Raw genomic sequence first — 21,756 nt, forward strand, 5'->3', positions numbered from 1 at the left:
TGCGTGGAGCCCCAGATCGAGGGAGATTATCAGTGGTCTTGTATGTCTTCCATTTTCTGATGATTGCTCCCACAGTTGATTTTTTCACACCAAGCTGCTTGCCTATTGTAGATTCACTCTTCCCAGTCTGGTGCAGGTCTACAATACTTTTCCTGGTGTCCTTTGAAAGCTCTTTGGTCTTGGCCATGGCGGAGTTTGGAGTCTGACTGTTTGAGGCTGTGGACTGGTGTCTTTTATACAGATGATGAGTTCAAACAGGTGCCATTCATACAGGTAACGAGTGGGGGACAGAAAAGCTTCTTACAGAAGACGTTACAGGTCTGTGAGAGCCAGAGATTTTCCTTGTTTGAGGTGACCAAATACTTATTTTCCACCCTAATTTACGAATAAATTCTTTACAAATCCTACCATGTGGATTCATGGATTTTTTTTTCACATTCTGTCTCTCACAGTTGAAGTGTACCTCTGGTGCAAATTACTGACCTCTGTCATCATTTTAAGTGGGGGAACTTGCACAATCAGTGGCTGACTAAATACTTTTTTGCCCCACTGTATTTATAGTCCTCCACAATGTCCACACTGACCCCCTGGATTGAGCTGCAGATGATTCTGCTCACGTGACAAAGGAGTTGACCACAGCCCGGTACTCTGTCTCATCATCCCTGCTGATGCATCCAACCACCGCAGAGTCATCAGAAAACTTCTGAAGATGGAGGTCTCTGTGCAGTGGCTGAAGTCTGTGGTGTATAGGGTGAAGACAAAGGGGGAGAGGACAGTCCCCTGTGGTGCCCCTATGCTGCTGATTACCTTGTCAGACACACACTGTGGGAGACGTACATATTGTGGTCTTCCTGTTAGGTAATCAACAATCCAGGACACCAGAGAAGCATCCACCTGCATCGCTGTTAACTTATCACCCAGGAGGGTCGGCCTGATGGTGTTGAAAGCACTAGAAAAGTCAAAAAACATGACCCTCACAGTGCTCGCAGGTCAGTGCCACGGGCCTGTAATCCTGGGGGGCCACTGGGACGTGGCATCTTTGGAATAGGGACGAGGCATGATGTCTTCCACATCACTGGTACCCTCTGCAGACTCAAAGAAAGACATGCAAGAGTAGTTGCAGACAAATATAACCCTTTAACATGTTCCAGTGAAACATGGAAAACAGCTTAATGTTGTTTTGTAGCTCCTTCAATTTATAGGCAGGAAAGCTTTTCCCAGTTCAGTGTGAAAAACAAGTTAATGTTAAAGTGTCCTGTAACCTGATTGTAAGTATTCTGCTTTAAAAACAGTCAAAGCAGGCAGTCTGTGCAGCTGAGCCTGGAAATAGAGTCAGCTGTCAGGAATCATAATGCACTGTGATACACAGAATCAAAAGGCTTCAATGTGGATGTAGAAGCATATGAACAATCAACCATGAAAGATTTATCTATGAACTATAGGCCTGATAGTTTCAGTCACCTAAAATATCATGCACTTTTTTATATCACCGTTCACAATAAGTTAACGGGTGATGAGGGAAATGATCTTTTGTGCTGTCTTAACTACACTCTGAAGCCTCGCTCTGTCCTCCTTAGTGCAGCTGCTGTACCATACTGTGCTACAGTAGGTTAGCAGGCTCTCAATGGATGAGGGGTAGAAGGTCAGCAGCAGGTTGGAATTCAGCTTGTACTTCCTAAGGACCATCAGGAAGTGCAGCTGCTGTTGGGCCTTCTTGACGACCGCTGAAATGTTGTCTGTCCAGGAGATGTCAGCAGAGATGAGGACACCAAGGAACCGGAAGGTGTGGACCCTCTCCACACACTCCCCGTTGATGTAAAGGGGGGATAAGTCAGTGCTGTACCTCCTGAAGTCAACAATGGTTTTGTTAGTGTTCAGTGTCAGGTTGTTCTCTGAACACCAGGATGCCAACTTCAGGACTTCCTCTCTGTAGGCTGCCTCGTCTCCCTTTAAGATGAGTCCGACTACTGTGGTGTCGTCAGCAAACTTGATGATGAGAATGTTGTTGTGGGTCGAACTGCAATCATGGGTGTAGAGAGAATGCAGGAGGGGGCTCAGCACACAGCCCTGTGGGGAGCCGGTGCTCAGTGTGCGAGTGGAGGAGAAATGAGGGCCGAGGCTTACAGTCTGGAGCCGGTTTGTGAGAAAGTCCTTTATCCAGGCACATGTGAGAGGAAAGAGGCCAAGAGTGACCAGTTTGGTGATGAGGATGTCCAGGATGATTGTATTGAAGGCTGAGCTATAGTCCACAAAAAGCATTTGGACGTAGCTCTGCCACCTCTCTAGGTGACTCAGCACAGAGTGGAGGGCTGTGGCGATGGCGTCTTCTGTGGATCTGTTTGCGCGGTATGCTAGAGTGACCAACCGTCCTCTTTTTCCTGGACATGTCCACTTTTCATGTTCTGTCTGGGGCTTTCGGGAGGATTTTCGAGACTGATGAAAATGTCCGGGTTTTCCTATAGGCCTACATATGTATGATGTCATCTCCAAGCTGCTGCTTTCCGAGTCACTTTCTGCACTCGCAGACGGGACAGACAGCGTGCAGCAAAGCACCTGGTGATGTTTAAAAGATGCCAAAGTGCAACTGCAGCTTTTCAGACAAACTGCAAAAGAAATTTCCCTCGTACAGTCCCGGTACTGGTAATTTTTCTCATACAGATGAGGCCTTATTTCGGTACCCTTATTTAATTCCAGAGGTTTTTAAGTTGAGGGGTTTTTTGCCCTTGTTGACTTGTAAAAGCCTATATGACATTTTTTATATCACCATTCATTAACCGCACAGAGAAGGCCTCATTTAAATATGTTAAAAATTTCTTTAAGTAAACATTATTGAAGTTCTTCAGTACTGGGCCAGGTGTCCTCTTCTTTGAAAACCAAAATATGGTCACCCTATGGTATGCAAACTGGTGGGGTCGAATTCTGGGGGGAGGAAATCCTTGATGTGCTGAAGTCCAGGGGTCGGCAACTTTCGGCTCCGGAGCCACATACAGCTCTTTAGTCTTTATACTGCGGCTCCGTGGTTTGGAAAAATAAATTGTAAAAGTATTTAGCTGCATGAGGGCCAAAGGGCGCTAATCGTTCAGGCTGGAGACTTTTTTGGCACTGGGATGATTGTGGCTGATTTTAGACAGGATGGGATCAAATCAAATCAAATCTAAATTTATTTATATAGCACATATTAAAAACAACAAAGTTGACCATAGTGCTTCCCAGTCAGTAAAAGCATGAGACAATTAAAACAAAACAATAAGAAAACATAGCAAGAAACAATAGGTGACAACACAACAAGCCAGATAACAGCCAACTAGTTAGAATCAAAAGCCAAAGTAAAAAGAGGTTTTATAATGGGATTTAAAAGACTGGATAGACTCAGCGGTACGAATATGAACAGGGAGGTTATTCCGGAGTCTAGGTGCCACAGTTGCAAAGGCCCGGTCACCTCTCAACTTCAGTCAAGACCTTGGATGTACTAGGAGCATCTGATTGGACGACCTTAGTGCTCTATTGGGATTGTACAAATGGAGAAGTGAAACTTTCTAGATCCTGGTGTTCAAATATGTCCCAGTCTGTCTGTGTGAAGCGGTCCTGTGATTTGAAGAGAGCATTTCCAGGTTGTAATGGTCTTTGTGGTGGGCCTGACACTGCGTCTGAAGGGGGTGTAGGCTGGGAGAGCAGGAGGGAGAGGTAGTTGGACTGACCGAGGTGGGGGAGGGGTATGGCTCTATATGCATGCTTGATGTTGGAGTAAACATGGTCTAGAGTGTTCTCTCCTCTGGTGGGACATTCGACATGCTAACAGAACTTTGGGAGCACAGTCTTTACATCGGCCTTAGTAAAGTCACCTGCAATTATGTGAACGCAGTCCGGGTAGGCCCGCCGCTGTTAACATGCTGGGAACTGATCTGATCTTTAGGCAGAAGTGCATGTATTTATCTGACACAACGCCTCTGGCACGGTCCCTAAATACTGGAGCTCCTAAGTTCACGTGTGGGATCATGTAACCTATCACATGACTGTGGGGAAAGCTTGAACGTGGCTTTGTTCGGCTTTTTCATTACATTAAATTACATTAAATTACGAAAATTACATTTTCTTCTGCTGAAATGTAAACTTTAAGTGGTGTTTTTGTAAAATACATTTCACTAGTGATGTGCGGATCGATCCTGAAATATCGATTCCTCCCATACCAGTAATTTATGTTCTAGAATCGATTCTCACATTAAAATATCGATATTTTTTAGTAATTTAGGGTTAATTTGTAGTTTATCATTAACAGCAACACAGTGGAAAGAAACTATAACATTCGGATTGTCTACATTCAAAGGAACTACTTCCTCTTCCGCCTTTCATAGTCATGTATGAAATACGGCTGGCTCGCAGCCCCTTGGCGCGCGCACTCACAACAATGGCTGAGCCTAATTGTGCGGACGTATTTTACCTCCACAAACAGCTGAGACATGGTTTGCGATACATGTGGCAAAAAAGTGCTCCAAGAGTGAGGTGTTGTGGCTATACTTTCCCAACCTTGAGACCTCAGAATTAGGGAGACAATCAAAAGGGCACATTTTACAGGGTTTATTTATCGGATAAAATACGTTAAATGTCACCGAAACAGCGGGGGTGTCCAAATTCAGAGGCTGCTTCCACCTGAGGACCCGCCCTTCGCGGTCTAAAGAAAGCCGGGTAGTACGTCATGAGTAGGGGTGGGTTTTTATAATTGATTTATGATTAAAATCGATTCTGGCTTGGATAACGTGAAATGGATTCATTAAAATCCTGAATCGATTTTTTAATATAAATTAATTTTGCCCGAAATGCCAGAATCTCAGGTGAAAGATCACAAAATTTCAACAACCACCAAACAGCTAAAACAGTAAATGAGAGCAGGAACACGGATTCTGCACAAAGACGTAAACACACAGCGGGACCCGCGGATCAGAGTCAGTGAGATGTCGCCTTTCTCACCTAATGGCACAGACACGGTCGGGGCTGAAAGCCGACAGCTCGCTGATTCTGATCTGTCGGCGGTCAGCGCTTTGTGTTTACGCCCTTTTTGCGCTGATTCTAAAGCTGTTAGTTTGATCTCCCTCCAAACGATATTGACCGAACCAGCAGCAAAAGAAGATCCAAACTACGCTTCACATAAACATCGTCATGAATTCCCTCTGACTTTTGCTGTTTTGCTTCCACCACACTTCATGCATAGCTCTCTCTCTCTCTCTCTCTCTCTCTCTCCCTCTCTCTGTACTGCTTTCTGCCTTATCCGCTTGCTTGTTACGCACAAGTCTACCGCTGTTTTTTTTTTCCGTTTACATACTTCTGAAAAGAAAACCTAATTTCTGCCGTTCAATACTGAACAAATTTAAACTTTTTAAAATTATGCAAAATGCAAAACACTCAGCTGTGTCTCTAATAAAACCTTTGTAACGTCAGAGGTAACGTTCATATGTTCATTAATGGTTTTCTTTCGTTTTTGATGTACTGCAGAATATTTTTATAAAATCTCAGGCCAGGAAAACCTTCATGTTTTTTTGTGTTTTATCTTCAGCTACTTTGACACAAAGGCATCTGCTGTGATGCTCACACTTTTGATCAAGTCTTGCGTGTGTCAGCTTCCTTTTTATAGATACAAAAATATGTAAATTTACTGATCTGAATTATAATATTTCTGACTGTCAAAATTTCCCAGATTCAAATCCAATTGAATAGAATCTAATCGAATTTAATCAATCGTGGATCGAATCGATTCTAGAAATCAGTGACGATACCCAGCCCTAGTCATGAGTTCCCTCGGTGGAGTGAAACTCAGTCGTCTGCTATCTAAAATATAACTGGGCGCTGGCGTAAACTCTCGACCGTCTCACACTTTCTTTAATTAGTTTTCTGTTTGATGTTTATTCAGCTGTGTGAAAACCCGGAGGAACCCACCAGAGGGATTAATAAAGTTAAATTTAATTTAATCTAATCTAATAACTTTAATCTCAGCCAAACCGATTTACTCACGAACAAACAAAACACTGAAAAAGCCAAACAATAACATTTTTAAGTTATCAAAGTGACTTATATATCATGTTTAACCCGAGTAGTGAAAGCCTGCAGGGGTTTGAAGACGATGTGTCGATCGGCTCAGATATTTGAAGTTTACACAGCTACATTCTCACCTGAAAACATGTTAAAAGTTGGGGGTTTTTTGCGACCCAGAAAGAGAAATAAGAGTAATATTAAAACTAAGTAGCTGCCGCCATTGTTGGAAACTGGAATTGGCTCGGCCGCGCTATGAATTCTGCAATATGGTTTTTCAATTTTGTTGTCCAGGTGGAAATTCGGGAGAATGGTGGCTCCGGGATTCTCCCGGAAAAATCGGGAGGGTTGGCATGTTTGGTTGTGGCAACATCACTAACCTTGTCAAACACCTCAGAGGTAAATCATATCACAGAATATGAGGCGCGTATGTTGAGACGAACTGAAGAGGAGGAGAGGGACAGGTGCTGCTAGGGCGAGACACACATCTCTCACAGAGTCCTTTAGTGCTGCAGGCAGGCAACGTGTTCAAATAGCGCACGACGTCAGTTTTTTTTATTTCTATATAATGAACTCTGCATTATTAAGTGATAAGAACAAGTAATCTGATGTCCTGTAATCATTATGACGCTATAATTTGAGATACAATAAATAAAATACGTTTTTTTTGTATAAAGTATCGGTATCGGATCAGTATCGTCGATACCACCCTGAAAAGTACTTGGTATCGAATCGGAAAGTAAATCAGTGGTATCGCACATCACTACATTTCACAGGCCCTAACGCTGACAACAGCGCCCCCTGCTGTTTTTCGCTTTAACGTTTTATAAACTGCAGACATGTAAACGTCATGACGCAGCGGGCGCAGGGGGAGTGGCCTAACACCCGGTAGTAAAGTGCAGTCATCAGACTGAGTGAAAACAACAACATCAGCTCGATGTTTGCGTGACTCTCGCGGAGGCTTCAGCACCTTTTTCCTGCCGTTTCCCCTGGGGAGAGACAGCTCTCGCACGCCGACACTCCGGCCTCTGTCCAGCTGATTCCCCGGCCTGTGTTCCCCTGAGTCCCCGGAGGAGGGCCTTCGGCAGCGGGCAGAAATGTGGATCCACCCGGAGGAGGTGCTGCTGGCCGGGGCTCTGTGGGTGTCCGAGCGGGCGAACCCGTTCTTCGTCCTGCAGAGGAGGAGGGGGCACGGCCGCGGAGGGGGGCTCTCCGGTGAGCTGGTATTTCAAACATTAGTTCTGCGGCAGATGGAATAATCGATTAGTGATCGATAAGCTGAAACTTGAAGATCCGGGGGTGTTTGCTGTTTTGTGAGTAGGTGATCTGCGGGTTAATCAGGCACGAGCAAAGATGGAGGCAAAGTTTGTCTACAGGGTAAAAATGCGGTTTGAACTTTAGCACACATCAGCAAATTTCCACGTGATTGAACGTGATGCTGTGCAGCTAACCCTAACCCGGAGATCACCGTTAGCTCACACAGTGCTGTAAAATAACTGCCCGTCTGCCGTACCAACATGGCTGCTGAGTGACCTGCACACTCAGCCCACATGCTGCTGTCTGTTAGATTTAACTGCGTGGATGTGTCTGAGGTGGAGCTCCTGCAGATTGTGTTCATTCGTGCTGTGCAGAAAGTGACTTGCAGTTCGAAAACCAGCTGACAGGAAGTATGATTCATGGTCTGACCGCAGGATGCAAGAAAGGTCCTCAGGGGTCAGCTGACAGGAGTGTTTACTGTCCCGGAAATCGAGTTTGTTGGGTTGAAAGGTCATAGTGTTTTTAAAGGAGTGGGGGTGGACAGGTGGGAGGCCTGTTCAGCATATCACAGGTGTCTCATGAATTGTTCATAAGTGGCTGAAAGCATGGAGATGAAATGGGAAGCTGAGCAGAGATGCAGCGAAACAAGAACATATACAGGGCTGGGGTGGCGGGTTGTTTCATCATCGCAGCAACGTGAGGAAGAAGGCCCACTGTCCAAGTGAAGGGTAAAGAGAAGAATCCGTCAGCTTCAGGAACAGAAAGGTTAGCGTTTAAAAGGGCTGAGCAGCTGTGGTTCAGCCTGCAGGACGACGAGGAGGAGGTCTCACTGATGCTGCCACAGGGAGGTGCAGCAAAGCTTCACATGGAGCCAGAACATGGAGGAACAATCAGAGGTGAAGATCACACAGCAGCAGAGACCCACCCTGAGCTGAGGTGCGTGTGTGCTCAGTGTGGAGAGGATCCTCCATGATGATCTTAATGTTGCAATTGGTTTAATTTGTAAATGAAAAGAATCTGTGGTCGGGGGGGCGCTGGTTTGACAAGGCTGCAGTAACGCTCAAGACGACCTGGGGCAGGTGATCAGGGAGAACAGGTGTGTCGCCCTGCACTGTATGTGTAGCTGGCTCAATGGGAGACAATGCTCTCATAGAATGATGAATTCATATGCACGGTATAACTAATTAAAAATTTTGAGAGTTTTTTAAAATTGCGTTCAGCTGGTGGACGTGTACATGAGGTCACCACTGAAATGATGAAACGATGTGTCAGAGTAATGACCTGGATGCTGCTGGGAGTTGGTTTAAGTCATTAAATTAATTATTTAATAGGTTTTCAGGTGCGAGTCCACCTGGGGAACCAGGGCAATCAGGGCCAGCAATTGTAGCACCATAACAGTTTGACAGAGGACCAATCAGGTGTGACTTGCACTTGTAGTTAAATCGCAGAGGGAACCATGATGTTAGACTAGAGATGTCTTTCAGCTCTGTGACTGTCTCTGAAACTCGGACCAACTCGGCTCTGACGTGTCCGAGCTCTGCCTTCAACAGCTGTTCAGTCAGAACAAAACAAATAACTGTCTCCCAAAATCAGAACCATGAAGGTCTGGAACAAGAAATGCTCTCTGATATGGTCCAAGTCCAGAACACCTTCAATCCAAACACTGATCAAATCCTGATAACTGTCCAAGTTGCTTCACCTGTCTGTCTCTGTGCAGGTCTCCTGGTTGGGACTCTGGATGTGGTTCTGGACTCCAGTGCCCGGGTAGCACCATACAGGATCCTGCTGCAGACTGCGGACTCTCAGATCTACTGGAACATCGCTTGTGGTGAGTGGACCTCGTCGAGCTACGGCCGTGAATGCAGAAAATGTCATTTCTGGTCATGTTTACAGGTAAACGTGTAGAAACACAAAGGCGGGAGTCATAAAGCAGAGCGGCGCTCCGATGCGATGCGCTCTGGTTGATGCTTCCAGCAGTTTAACTTGCGGCCTTCGACCGCTGCTGTTAAAAATCTCTAACATAAGAAGTTGCTCGTCATTTTGGTGTGACAGTCACCATCCCCGAGGTGAGGAGACTTGCTGAGCCAGCTCACCTGCTGCAGAGCTTTTTCAGTCCAGTTTTATTTAAGAAGTGTGAAATCTCAGTAACAGCTGCCTGGAAAAAGCTTCATATTGTGAGGTAAGAACTCCACAATAGCTCGACGATTAACAGGTGTATTTTCCCCAAAGCTCCTGTTGGCTGGTCTGTTCCCATGTTGGCTTCAAAAGCATGTTTGTTTGTGGTGTCAGTGCTGCCGTCACACTGTCACATGAACGCCGAGCTCAGTGATCACTGCCTCTGAGAGCCTCCAAAGAGTTCTGATGTATGAACCTCTTGTAATGACCTCCACTGTGACCTCAAACAGATGGAGAACATTTTGTCCTCAGTCTGCACAAAAAATCTACTGCCGTCGCTCGAAAGACCTCTGACTGGTGAGGGGGAGGATGTGACCTCTAACAGAAACTCACAAGTTCATCGTCATTGAGGTCGACACCATGGGCTGAGGATGTCTCCTGTCCAAAGATTGCCCAGATTATCCTTAACTTGATGATATCATAGTGGCTGTAAGCATGTTGGTTAATTTAAGTTAAGGTAACCGTGACTCTGTGGTCCAGCTCCACTTTAACAGCTCGGGCTAAGATCTAAATCATTTCACAGATTTGTAGTTACCTGGTTAGCTCACCTGCAGCTTTCCTGGTGGACGGCGCTAATCTAAGAAGCTAATATGAATTTCACTGAAGAAAAGGTCGTCGGCTTTCATTTGTAGTTTGCGTTCTTTGTTTTTGCGTAATGACATCACAGGCACTGATTGGCTGATTGTGTCGTGTGAGAGGAGCCACCTGGTTAAACCCTCAGCTGTGTCTTGCAGGTTCATCTAGGAAAGAGATCACTGAGCACTGGGATTGGCTGGAAGCCAATCTCCTCCAGACCATCTCCATCTTTGACAACGACGAAGACATCACCACCTTCGTCAAAGGAAAGATCTCTGTATGTCACCTCCTATTTGTTCAGGCTGTCTGTTTTTTGCTGTGTGCTGCTGCTGAGTGATGTCACTTCCTGCAGGGCATCATCGCGGAGGAGAACCGGTTAAAGCCCGGAGAGGAGCACGAGGAGGACAGCGGGAAGTTTCGGGAGGCAGAGTTGAAGATGAGGAAGCTGTTTGGCATGCCTGAGGAGGAGAAGCTGGTGAATTATTACTCCTGCAGCTACTGGAAGGGCCGAGTGCCACGACAGGGCTGGCTCTACCTGTCCGTCAACCACCTGTGCTTCTACTCCTTCCTGCTTGGAAAGGAAGGTACGAGCAGCCAATCACAGGCCAGCATTTAGTCTTGTTTTTACACTGAATGCTTTGTTGCTTAAAGCTCAAAGAGAGAGCTCAGACATAAAACAGCTGGATCATATACACCTGACTGAACAGCAGAGACCAAAATTAGAGGATAAAGTACTCATTTTTCTTCTCTTGTTGATGATCATGACGTGAAGGAATCGATTCTGTGGGCGTGTTTTACCAAGATTTGATATAAAACAACCAGGGCAGAATGTTTGAGTTGGTTCAGATAGATCATAAAAACGACTGCACCCACAGGAAGTGCTGAGGTTTGTGTCTTGTGTGGCTTCAGGTCTTACTCAGAATCAAGGTTCTTACACATTCTTTCTTTGTGTGAGGTTGGTTTGAGCTCATTCTTGCCTCCATCTCGCCCACACTTTGATATCTGGACCTGGTTTCTTTGATTTTATCAGCTGTAGCTTTGTCCCCAGAGGTCTTCCAGGTTCTCTTGGGTTTGGATCAGGACTCTGGGTCAGCTGTGAGGATTATGTTGTAAAATAACTGTGTGAAGGAACGGACCCTGCTTCAGAGTAAGACCTGAAGCCACATAAGACACAAACCTCAGCACTTCCTGTGGGTACAGTCGTTTTTATGATCTATCTGAACCAACTCAAACATTCTGCCCTCACTGAAGGTTCTCCTCACATCATATGTTCCCCAGCCTTTCTGGTCGTTCTCTTGATCGTAGAACGGGTCAGTGCAGAACATACACGCATCCATTCATTTCCTATCTTTTTTTATGCTTGTTTGCGTTTGAGTCACGGTGGCAGCAGCCTAAGAAAAGTTTTCCAGTCCTGCCTCTCTCTGTCCACTTCCTCTCTCTTATCCAGGGGGACACCGAGATGTTCCCAGGCAGGGGTGGTCCTGGCCTGTTTGGTGCCCTGGGCGAACACTTTCTCTATGCCATGAGTCCCACTCACAGAGAGTTGGGGAATGGCTGCAATCACAGCATTGTAACATGGTGACAGATGTACCCTTAGGCCCCCTCCTCGATTCAGATGGTCTTTGCTGGCCCTACTTATGAATGTTGTTTCAGGATACATAATACCTGCCATTATCCATAGACACATCTGCTTACCTGTGTCTGACCTTCTCTTGTCCACCTTCCATCAGTAATTTTGCACTCCACCAGTATTAACACAAACCCCACAACATAAACTAATAGACCTACACCTTGGATAGGGTCTTTCTTTCTGGGATTGCACACAACCCAGGAAAAGTAATTCATGCTTAATGGACTTGGATTGACAACATAATGAATTAAATGTGCACTATTCGAAAGCACCCCCCCCCCCGACTTCAGTGCAGCAGCAGGCGCACCGAGGGCCCTCGCGTTCATTTTTCGTGTAATGTGTGTGAAAGAATTTAGAAAACGCAGTCGAATGCCTTCTCCAAGTGCACAAAACACATGGACTAGATCGCCAAACTCCCAGGCACCCTAAAATATCCTCCAGAGGATAAAGAGCTGGTCCAGTGTTCCACAACCTGGACAGGTACTACATTTGATGGTCGGGCTGTCCTCTCAAGCATCCTGGCACAAAACGTCCAGTGGAGGCTGAGGAGTGTGAGGCCCCTGAACCTGATGTCCCCCTTCTTGTGAAAACTCCCAACCCTGTCCCTAGCAGGGGAACTTTTGATTTCTCCTTTGACCAATTTGCCACAGGAGACCTTATCAGGGGGATGAAAACCCACCACAACTGCGAACATTATATTTGTCTCATGTCACTGTTGTGTTTTGGGGCTTTCTTTGATATCCCAGAAATCCTCCTCTTTGAACAACCAGATTCAGGTTGATCTCTTCATTGTGAACAAACTTTTACAGATTACAGGTAACTCACCTTGGAGTCCAGGGAGTGCTTTTAAAGACCTTCTATCACTCTGTGGTGGCATCTGTCATTTTTTTACAGTGTTGTATGTTGGAGCAGCAGTTTATCAGTGGCTGAGAGGAAGAGGTTGGATAAACTCATCAGGAAGGCCAGCTCTGTTCTGGGATGCACCCTGGACCCAGTGCAGGTGGTGGGAGACTGAAGGACTCTGGCCAAAATAACATGGACAGTCTCCCACCCCATGCATGTAAATGTTGCTGAACTGCAGAGCTCCTTCAGTGACAGACTGCTGCGTCCTCGATGCATGAAGCTGCAGATTTTTCCTCCCTGCAGCTGTCAGACTGTACAATCAGAACTGCTCCCAACAAACATAGATGTTTACATCAGTGCTGTAACTGCACTATTTTATCAAGCGATTCACACTAAACCTGGTTTGCCTCTTATCTGTATTTAATTTAATTTAATAACGGTACAGTACTCTGTTTTTGGTAACCATTGTCCTTGATGTAAATATGTAAATATGTTTCTGTTCTTGTGTTTGTTTGTATATGTGTCTTTCTGGCTGCTGTTACATCCAAATTTCCCCTTGTGGGACAATTAAAGGATTATTCTATTCTATTCTATTCTTGACCAGGTAACAAAAACTCATTGTCCTTCAGGGTCTTTTGTTTTCAGATTTAGGAGAACCTTGAATCAGAACTAGTAGTATGTTGAAAATGTCAGAAAACCTAGATTTTTCTCTACTTTTGGTCTCTACTGTAGAAACCCGTGCATTGTCTTAACCAGCTCTGCGTGCTGGAGCTTCTCCCAGCTGTCTTTATGTGTGAGAGGTGGGGTTTAGAAGCATTCAGAAGTTCTTTGTTGATGTCATCCTGTGACCTCTGACCTCAGTGACTCTGGTGGTGCCATGGACCGAGGTGACGCGGCTGGAGAAGAACGCCACCCTGCTGTTTCCAGAGAGTGTCCGCGTGAGCACTCGCGACACCGAACATTTCTTCTCAATGTTTCTCAACATCAACGACACCTTCAAGTTGATGGAGCAACTCGCTAACATTGCCATGCGCCAGCTGCTCGACAACGAGGCATTTGCTGCCGACCTGTCGCTGCCCAAACCCAGCAAAACGTTGAAGAACGTCTCTGCGCTGAAGAGGTGTCCCTCTGTTTGCACCAGACGGGTTTCTTTTCCTTAAGTCTGTTTTCAGCGCACTCTTGGTTACCATCAACATCTGTCTCTTGTCTGCAGGGATCTGGACGCCCGAGCGAAGAACGAGCGATACCGGGCGATGTTTCGGCTGACGCAGGAGGAGCGGCTTGACGGACACACGGACTGCACCCTGTGGACGCCGTTCGCAAAGATGCATGTTGTCGGACAGCTCTTCATCTCCAACAACTACATCTGCTTCAGCAGCAAAGAGGAAGACCTGTGTCAGCTCATCATACCCCTCCGAGAGGTGAGCTGGGTCAGCTGGTGCTGCAGGAAGTAGATGAGCTGTGGTCAGAGGTCACATGATGGCTACAACATCACATATTACAGAGTGTTGCAGATGAACACAAATACTTTCATACTGTGGTCACTTTACCCATCGTCCTCTGCAGGTCTCCATTGTGGAGAAGGCGGACAGCAGCAGTGTCCTTCCCTGCCCTGTCTCCATCAGCACCAAGAACAAGATGAACTTCCTGTTTGCCAACCTCAAAGACAGGGACTTCCTGGTCCAACGTATTTCTGACTTCCTGCAGCGAACCCCGGACAGCTCGTGGGGTGACACCAACCCGCTGTCTCAGATTAGTCACTCGGTATGTCCATCACAGCTCATACCATGGTTCAGCTGCTTTCACAGAGTCCTCATGGTTTTTGTTCTTGTCCTCAGGCGTCCTCCTCCGTACCCCCATCTTCTTCTCCAGGTTCTGAGTCCGTTCAGAAGGCACGCCATTATCACCCTGGCCTACCCACAGCCATCCAGGGTCTCCTGCAGCTCTACCACCGAGACGACCCAGAGGACCTGGGACCCAAAGCCGTGAGTACAGATCCGCTCAGTACTCAGCAGTACTGTCCAGGCAGTCCTGGTACTGATCTCATTTCCTCCCTCCTGCAGATGAGGGAGAAGATGAAGGAGGAGTCATGGAACATCCATTTCTTAGAGTTTGGTCGAGGCGTCTGCATGTACCGGACTTCCAGAACCAGAGAACTGGTCCTCAATGGGATCCCAGAGCGTCTGAGAGGGGAGCTGTGGCTGCTGTTCTCTGGTTCGTGTTTAATCGTCATCCATCCATGAATTTCTGTTTATGCTCATTTTCGCATACTCATCTGTCCTCCCGTCCATCCAGGAGCGCAAAACGAGATGGCGACCCACCCTGGTTACTATGGTGAACTGGTGGAACAGGCCATGGGGCTATGCTCATTAGCTACTGAGGAGATTGAGCGCGACCTTCACCGCTCGATGCCTGAACACCGAGCCTTCCAGAATGAGATGGGCATTGCCGCCCTGCGCCGCGTCCTCACCGCATACGCCCACCGCAACCCGGGCATCGGATATTGCCAGGTACTCCCATAAAGCAAAATGAAACAGAAGCGTTGTGTTTCCCCATCAAGCTCAGCCGGGTGCCTGAAACAACCCCCTGACACAGCTGATGACGTCTGCACTAACATGGTGTGTAAGGCGTCCTGAGGTGGTGTCGGTTTGTTGTTTCTGACCTTCTGTCTCCTCCACCAGGCAATGAACATCGTCACCTCTGTCCTGCTGCTCTACTGCACCGAGGAAGAGGCCTTCTGGCTGCTGGTGGCGCTGTGTGAGCGTATGCTGCCCGACTACTACAACACCCGAGTTGTAGGTCAGTAGAAGGCAGGGTCACAGCACCAGAGTAGATCCATCCTCTGGTGGAGACGGGTCTGAGGATTCCTCCTTAGGCTTGGGGTTAGTGACGTGGTTTCCGTATGTCCTGCAGGAGCGCTGGTGGATCAGGGGGTGTTTGAGGAGCTGACCCGGTCCTTCCTCCCCCTGCTCTATGAACACATGCAGGAGCTGGGGGTCATCTCCACCATCAGCCTGTCCTGGTTCCTCACCCTCTTCCTGTCTGTGATGCCCTTCGACAGCGCCGTCCTGTTGGTCGACTGCTTCTTCTATGAGGGCATCAAGGTCATCTTTCAGGTAGGTGTGCTGCTGGACCCAGGGACACCCACAGATCCATTATTTTGGATGTGAATGAGATTGTGCTATAGCTGAATGACGTCCAGTCTCTAAATGTACCCGCAGGTGGCGCTGGCTGTCCTCCATGACAACATGGATGCCCTGCTCTCCTGTAGCGACGAGGGAGAGGCCATGACCATCCTGGGCAGGTACGAGTCCAGAGCCAGAATCGGCTCACTCCAAACTGTTCTGTGTACACCTGAGGAATAAATCCAACTTGTGTTGCAGGTACCTGGATAATGTGGTCAATAAACAGACGGTGGCTCCGCCCATCCCTCACCCGCACGCCCAGCTGACAAGTGGAGACGAGCCGTCGCCTGAAATCGATGTCTTTGACCTCATAAAGTCATCATACGAGGTGATGCCAGAGTGGTGGTGGTGGTGGTGGGGGGGAGTCACTAAGCTTTCTCACTGGGATAAATCCAGACGGATGACGTGAAGGTCAGAACCTAGAAAAACAGACTGCTTTATGTAGACAGCCAATAAAACGATCAGAGCTCTACGTTGTGACTGATGTTGGAAACGTAAATGTTTTCTAACATTTAATGAATTATTCCGCCTTAAGAACACGCTGCATGCTGCCTTTGAGCTGCATGTTAGGTCTTCACCCAGAGCTGCAGGAGGAAGGGCCACAAACCATAAACCCCACAGAGTCAAACACACACGGAGTACAAGAGGAATAAAGGACGATATAAATCACAAAATTTTTACATTTTCTGTAAATTCTGTGAATTTCGGGCAGCTCAACTTGCGTGAAGTGTTTCCAGCTGGGCGTTGCGTACCTGGAGTCGAGTGTTTTAATTGAAACGATACATTTTTAGACATAAGTTGTAACGGCCGCCGTTTTCTTTGTGAGTGTTTCTTACACGGCGTGCTGCGGGGAAAAGCCTGTTCTAACGTTTGAGTCTAAGGTTTATTTTTTTAGCACCTGGCGGCTCTTTTTTACTTCTCATCCATAAATACTCTGCATCTTTCACGTGATTCAGTTTATTTTGAAAAGTCTCAACAGGATCTTGAGCTTTATTGTGAAAGGTTTATGTGGAAAATAAACAAGCGGACATGTGATGCGGTTACCGTCGTTGTTGCTAACGACAATGCATAAAAACAAGCACTTCTGTCTGTAGTGTGGTTATATTAAATATAAGAGAACTTTAAAGAAAGAGAGAGCTTTAAGAAATTAATATGGCCACTACAGTGACCATCAAAATAATGAACAAATATTGCCGTAAACAGTTTATTTTGCGACACCATGAAACAAACGATAGCGTAAAATGAAACTATAGACGTTTTTATATCGTCATCCGATACATATCGTTATATCGAACAGCCCTAGCGGCCAACACATCAGGACGGTTAGCCCCTTGGGGTCCACCTCCACACTAAAGCTTTAGTGCTGCTCGAGCGAAGCGATTCTCCAGGACTTTTTCATTCCAAGAGCACAAATAAAATATTCACCGTTAACTTAACTGGCTGAAAGTCAGCTGTCACATTAAGGGCTGTGGTTGTGACCTTTCAATATGAAGCATCTTAAGGCCACTGTTATTGTGATTTGGCACTGTGTGAAAAAACCTGAATCGAAAATAGAGTTGAATAGATGACGGTCTGCACCTAGGCAGAGACCCTCAAACACCAATGTTGGGTTTTTGTACTGAACATGAACTATTGTTGGGCTTAATGCACCCAGAGTGGACTGTAAAGCTCTGTGGGTGGTCTAACAGTCCACACTACCTGCTGAGAGCGGCGCCAAACTGACTGAGTCTTTTTCGTTCCCTACACGAGCTGATGGATCTTCCTCGGCAGGTTGATGAGCAGGTTTGGTGGTGCAGGAAGGATGTTTGTGATGAAAGGCGTCCTCTTCTCTCTGAGGTAACTGCAGCTTCTTCTTCTCTGTGCAGAAGTTTGGCAGTCTGCGCTCTGATGTCATTGAGCAGATGAGGTTCAAGCAGAGGTTAAAGGTCATCCAGTCCCTGGAGGACACTGCCAAGAGAAGTGTGGTGGGTGTTTTCACGAGCTTATACAGCGCGTTAATGAAGACATTGAGCTCACGTGTGTGTGTGTGTGTGTGTGTGTGTGTGTGTGTGTGTGTGTGTGTGTGTGTGTGTGTGTAGGTGAGAGCGATGATGACGGAGTCAGCCTTCAGTATTGAAGAGCTGGAGGAGCTCTACTGTCTGTTCAAGGTGAGTTCATGTTTGTTACATGGTTCCTGTGCTGACCTGATGTTCAGGTGTGAAATAAACCAAAAACATTTTTTCACCAATTCTGTTAGAAAGTGTTTCAGCAAACAGGACGAAACATCGTCCTGCAGGCTGATCCAGAGCTGCTCAGCCTTTTACACTCTAGTCTTTCTGCTCCTGGGTGCTCTGAGTTTGCTCTGTGAGACAGCAAGCCTTCTCGGAGGGTCTTCCTCACTTGGCTGTATGCTGTGATGAAGGAAAGCACCCCTTCCCACAGCCTTTTGATGTTCTTGTTTCTGCTTCTGGACCAAAGTGTTGATGTGTCCTTTCCCGGTGTTCTCGTTGTTCCTGTCTAACAGTAGCTTCCATCACGTCTGATTACTTATGAAGAAATGTAGGTGTAACCCGCGCCTGTTTATCAGACAGGACCTTGTTTTTGTGTGACCCTGCAAGAGTCAGAACTTCATTTTTTCCTTTTTCAAATCTATTCTGTGACGTAAACATTGCTCTACCTGTATGTTCAAGCATGTTACTGCCTCTAACCCCGCCTCCTTTTTTGTCCATTCCGCCGATCCAGTCCAAACACATGACCAGTTGTTACTGGGGTTCCAGCAGCTCTGCCGCTGAGCGTCACGATCCCAGCCTGCCGTACTTGGAGCAGTACCGCATTGACCCGCTTCAGTTCCGTCAGCTCTTCGTCTCGCTCGCTCCCTGGGTCTGCGGAGGGCACAACCCAACCCTGTCGGCCCGCCTCTTCAGGCTGCTGGACCAGAACCAGGATGGGCTAGTCAACTTTAAAGAGTTCATCACCGGACTGAGTGAGCCCAGATTACAGCCTCAGATTACATATTACATATGCAGATCATAGATTAGTGATCCAAATGACAGATTACAGATCTAGATTAGCACTTCAGAAAATAGATTACAGATCGACAATCCAAAGTACATATTATATATTACAGGTCAAGATTAGAGCTTCAGGTTGCAGAGCTCCACAGGTCTTAGTGTGTTTGTTTTGCAGGTGGGATGTATCACGGGGACATGACGGAAAAACTGAAGCTACTGTACAAGCTCCACCTACCTCCAGGTAACACAGCTCACCTGTACAGGTGAGTGTAACCCTAAATCATGAGATCAGCTCTTCCTTATTCTGCACTGATCCGGTTTTGGTCCTGATGAATTCTGTAACCCGCTGGCCGTGACGTCAGAGGTTCCAGCCTTTACACTGTCAGATTTTTGGAGCCAAACCCAGCGTGGTGGACCAGGTGTGAATGGGGTCGAAGTTGGGTTTTGGGTCTCTGTGGGGTCTCCTGGTTTTGAAGGGTGGTAAATTGAGAGCTGGTGAGAACTGAATGGATCAAAGACTGAACCACAGGTGGAGAACCTGCCACTCACCTGCTGCTTGTTTGTTTTAGCTCTGTGTCCAGAGGAGGCGGAGTCTGCTCTAGAGGCCACGCAGTTCTTCACCGAGGAGGAACCTCGAGGTACACACACACACACACACACACACACATCTGTTGTCACTTCCTGTTAAAATGGAGTTCTTCCTCCCTGCTGTTCAGAGAGGATCCTGTGGTTGTTGGTAATCGCTGAGTCTGCATGAAGCTTAACTCAAACTGATCAATCTGCATGAACAAACCTTGGATTAACACACCTGAACATTTCACTCTGCTTCTCCTTCCTCTTTTCCTTCTTCCTCTTCCTGTGATGTTTCCTTCCAGAAGCTTCCTACTTCTCTGATCAGAATGCATTGCGGCAGCAGGAAGTGACACCAGGTTTGTCTGCTTGGTTTGAGGGTTAGGGATGTTACTCTGCTTCTTATTCTAATGTTTTTCTCGTGTTTTTGTGATGATGATCATAACATTAGCAGATAATTTGAAAATTTCTGGCTAAGCTATCAGGTGAATTCCTCAGCGTTAGCTAAACTTAGAAGACCGTCAGCTCAGGATTGAATTTAACCTGGAAAATGAGGTCATGGTGACCTCATCCATCTTTAGACCGTCTGTTCCATTCTCACATTTAACCCCAAAGTTTGATAATGAGGATGATGATGATCTCTACCTGAACAGGTGAGGAGCCAAAAGATGGAGACAGTGAGGAGAAAAAAGGTAACTTGACCTCCCTGACTCGAGTCTTTAAGGAGGAGGAATCACTCTGAGGCTTGGCCCAATCGTTTGACCCCTGACCTTTGGTCTGTTTTAGAGGTGAAGGACTACAGGTACTACCTGAGGATGTGGGCCAAGGAGAAGGAGACCAAGAGAGAGACCATCAAAGACCTGCCGAGGATGAACCAGGTGAGAATGTGAGGTGTCACACCGTTTTTTACAGACACAAGTGTGACACGCAGGTAGCAAGGATGGTTCAAACCAGGTATCTAAGGGGGTGTTAAATGCAGCGTGCACCTGGACAGGTCGCCACTGTCTCAGCCACTGAGAGACTGATTAATTTTAATAAAATTAAGTAATTAGTGTTTTTTTTCTTAGTCCTGGTGGGGAGAGGAAGCCACAAACAAGCATACAAGTAAAATATCCTGTACAGCTGTGTGTCTGTTATTGTATATATTTATATGTGTGTGTGTGTGTGTGTGTGCGTGTGCGTGTGCAGGAGCAGTTCATTGAGTTGTGTAAAACTCTGTACAACATGTTCACCGAGGAGGCTCTTGAGCAGCAGCTCTATCACGCCATCGCCACGGTTGCCAGTTTGCTGCTGCGCATCGGCGAAGTGGGCAAGAAGTTCAACAACGGCACCAAGAAGCGCGAGACCACGCCACAGACCTCGCTCTCTGCTCAGACGTCGCCCCACAGTCCTCAGGGGGAGGAGGAGGGGCCTGGTCACGGGGCGTCTGGTGAGTCCGAAGTGTGCCGAGCTCTGGCTGACGCCCAGCTGGAGGTGGTGGCGCCTCAGATGTCCGACGAGGAAACAAAAGATGATGCGTCAGTGTCTTCATATTCGGTGGTGAGTGCCGGCTCGCTGCAGTGCGAGGATATCGCTGAGGACACGGTGCTGATCAGGGGCGGCGAGCAGAGGCAGGGTAGCGTGTTGGATACGGATTGGTCGATCACCTTTGAGCAGGTGTTGGCTTCGATGCTGACCGAGCCGCCGCTTGTCGACTACTTTGAAAGGAAGAGGGACATCCAGGCCAAAATGGCCGCCTGCAAGGCTCAGCGGGCAGTGGAGCGCCAGATAAGCTCCGCCTCCGACCATGAACTCACGCGGCATTCTACCTGAGCACCTCCCTCACCTGTCCATGTGCACCATACAGGTAACCGATGTAATCAGCTAAGTGGATCATGGGACTGGAGCCTCTCTGATGATGTTACAGTGACTCTGATTGGCTGGCGGGTCCTGCAGACTAAACTTCCTGTTTCAGTGTTTCAGATCTTATCGATTAGAGACAATCTGATCAATCAATAAGCGCATTGATCTGTTAAAGGTCTAAATTTCCTTTAGATGTTTCACAATAAAAGCCCTTATATTGTGACTGAGGTGTTTTACTGTGAAGGAGCTGGAGGAAGTGTTCCACAACGCTGTATAGATTCATCTTTTGAATTATTCATTGATCAGCTCCTGTGTCTCTGCAGGACCAATCAGTGAACAGGAAACAGAAACCGATAAATGGTTGGTGAGCTCCCCTGTAGAAGACTCAAACACATGTGAGTCGCATCAGACTTTTATTGTGAAATAAAGATTTATGATCAGTACTAATGGTTTATAATCAATAACGATAAAGACGCCATATTTCACCAGGTGTGTTTACACCTGGACTCTTACTTTGAAGCCTTGTTTGTTCTCCCCACTGCCTGTGTGATGACATCACTCTGTTTGTGATGATGTCATCGTGTTTTTATGTGTTTGACCTGATTTTAAACTCACTGTGTTGATCTGTTGTTCTAATAAATACTGGAGGAAGTTCTTACGCTGCTGT

The 21,756-nt window shown here is 46.8% G+C and overlaps 1 protein-coding gene across 5 annotated transcripts; it reads left to right on the top strand.

Moving 5' to 3' along the window:
- The first annotated feature begins 6,885 nt into the window (after positions 1 to 6,885).
- Positions 6,886 to 21,747, top strand: LOC120715220 (TBC1 domain family member 9B). 5 transcript variants are annotated; one of them, XM_040002078.1, is made up of 23 exons: positions 6,886 to 7,236; positions 8,996 to 9,106; positions 10,188 to 10,306; positions 10,382 to 10,613; positions 13,364 to 13,622; positions 13,716 to 13,923; positions 14,069 to 14,266; positions 14,341 to 14,487; positions 14,566 to 14,716; positions 14,798 to 15,012; positions 15,184 to 15,301; positions 15,416 to 15,618; positions 15,724 to 15,806; positions 15,886 to 16,015; positions 17,553 to 17,651; positions 17,766 to 17,834; positions 18,409 to 18,649; positions 18,853 to 18,918; positions 19,247 to 19,315; positions 19,553 to 19,606; positions 19,901 to 19,939; positions 20,034 to 20,125; positions 20,436 to 21,747. In XM_040002078.1, exons 1-23 carry the CDS (start codon positions 7,119 to 7,121, stop codon positions 21,057 to 21,059), a joined length of 3,645 nt encoding a protein of 1,214 aa, XP_039858012.1. In that variant the 5' UTR covers positions 6,886 to 7,118; the 3' UTR covers positions 21,060 to 21,747. The 5 variants fall into 5 exon arrangements, with proteins under 5 accessions (XP_039858012.1, XP_039858014.1, XP_039858010.1 ...); XM_040002080.1 differs by lacking the exon at positions 6,886 to 7,236 and adding an exon at positions 7,252 to 8,174; XM_040002076.1 differs by lacking the exon at positions 6,886 to 7,236 and adding an exon at positions 8,724 to 8,881.
- The last annotated feature ends 9 nt before the right edge of the window (positions 21,748 to 21,756 follow it).

The sequence above is a fragment of the Simochromis diagramma genome, unplaced genomic scaffold (genome assembly GCF_900408965.1).
Source record: "Simochromis diagramma unplaced genomic scaffold, fSimDia1.1 OVJJ01000738.1, whole genome shotgun sequence".
NCBI classification, from domain to species: Eukaryota; Metazoa; Chordata; class Actinopteri; order Cichliformes; family Cichlidae; genus Simochromis; species Simochromis diagramma.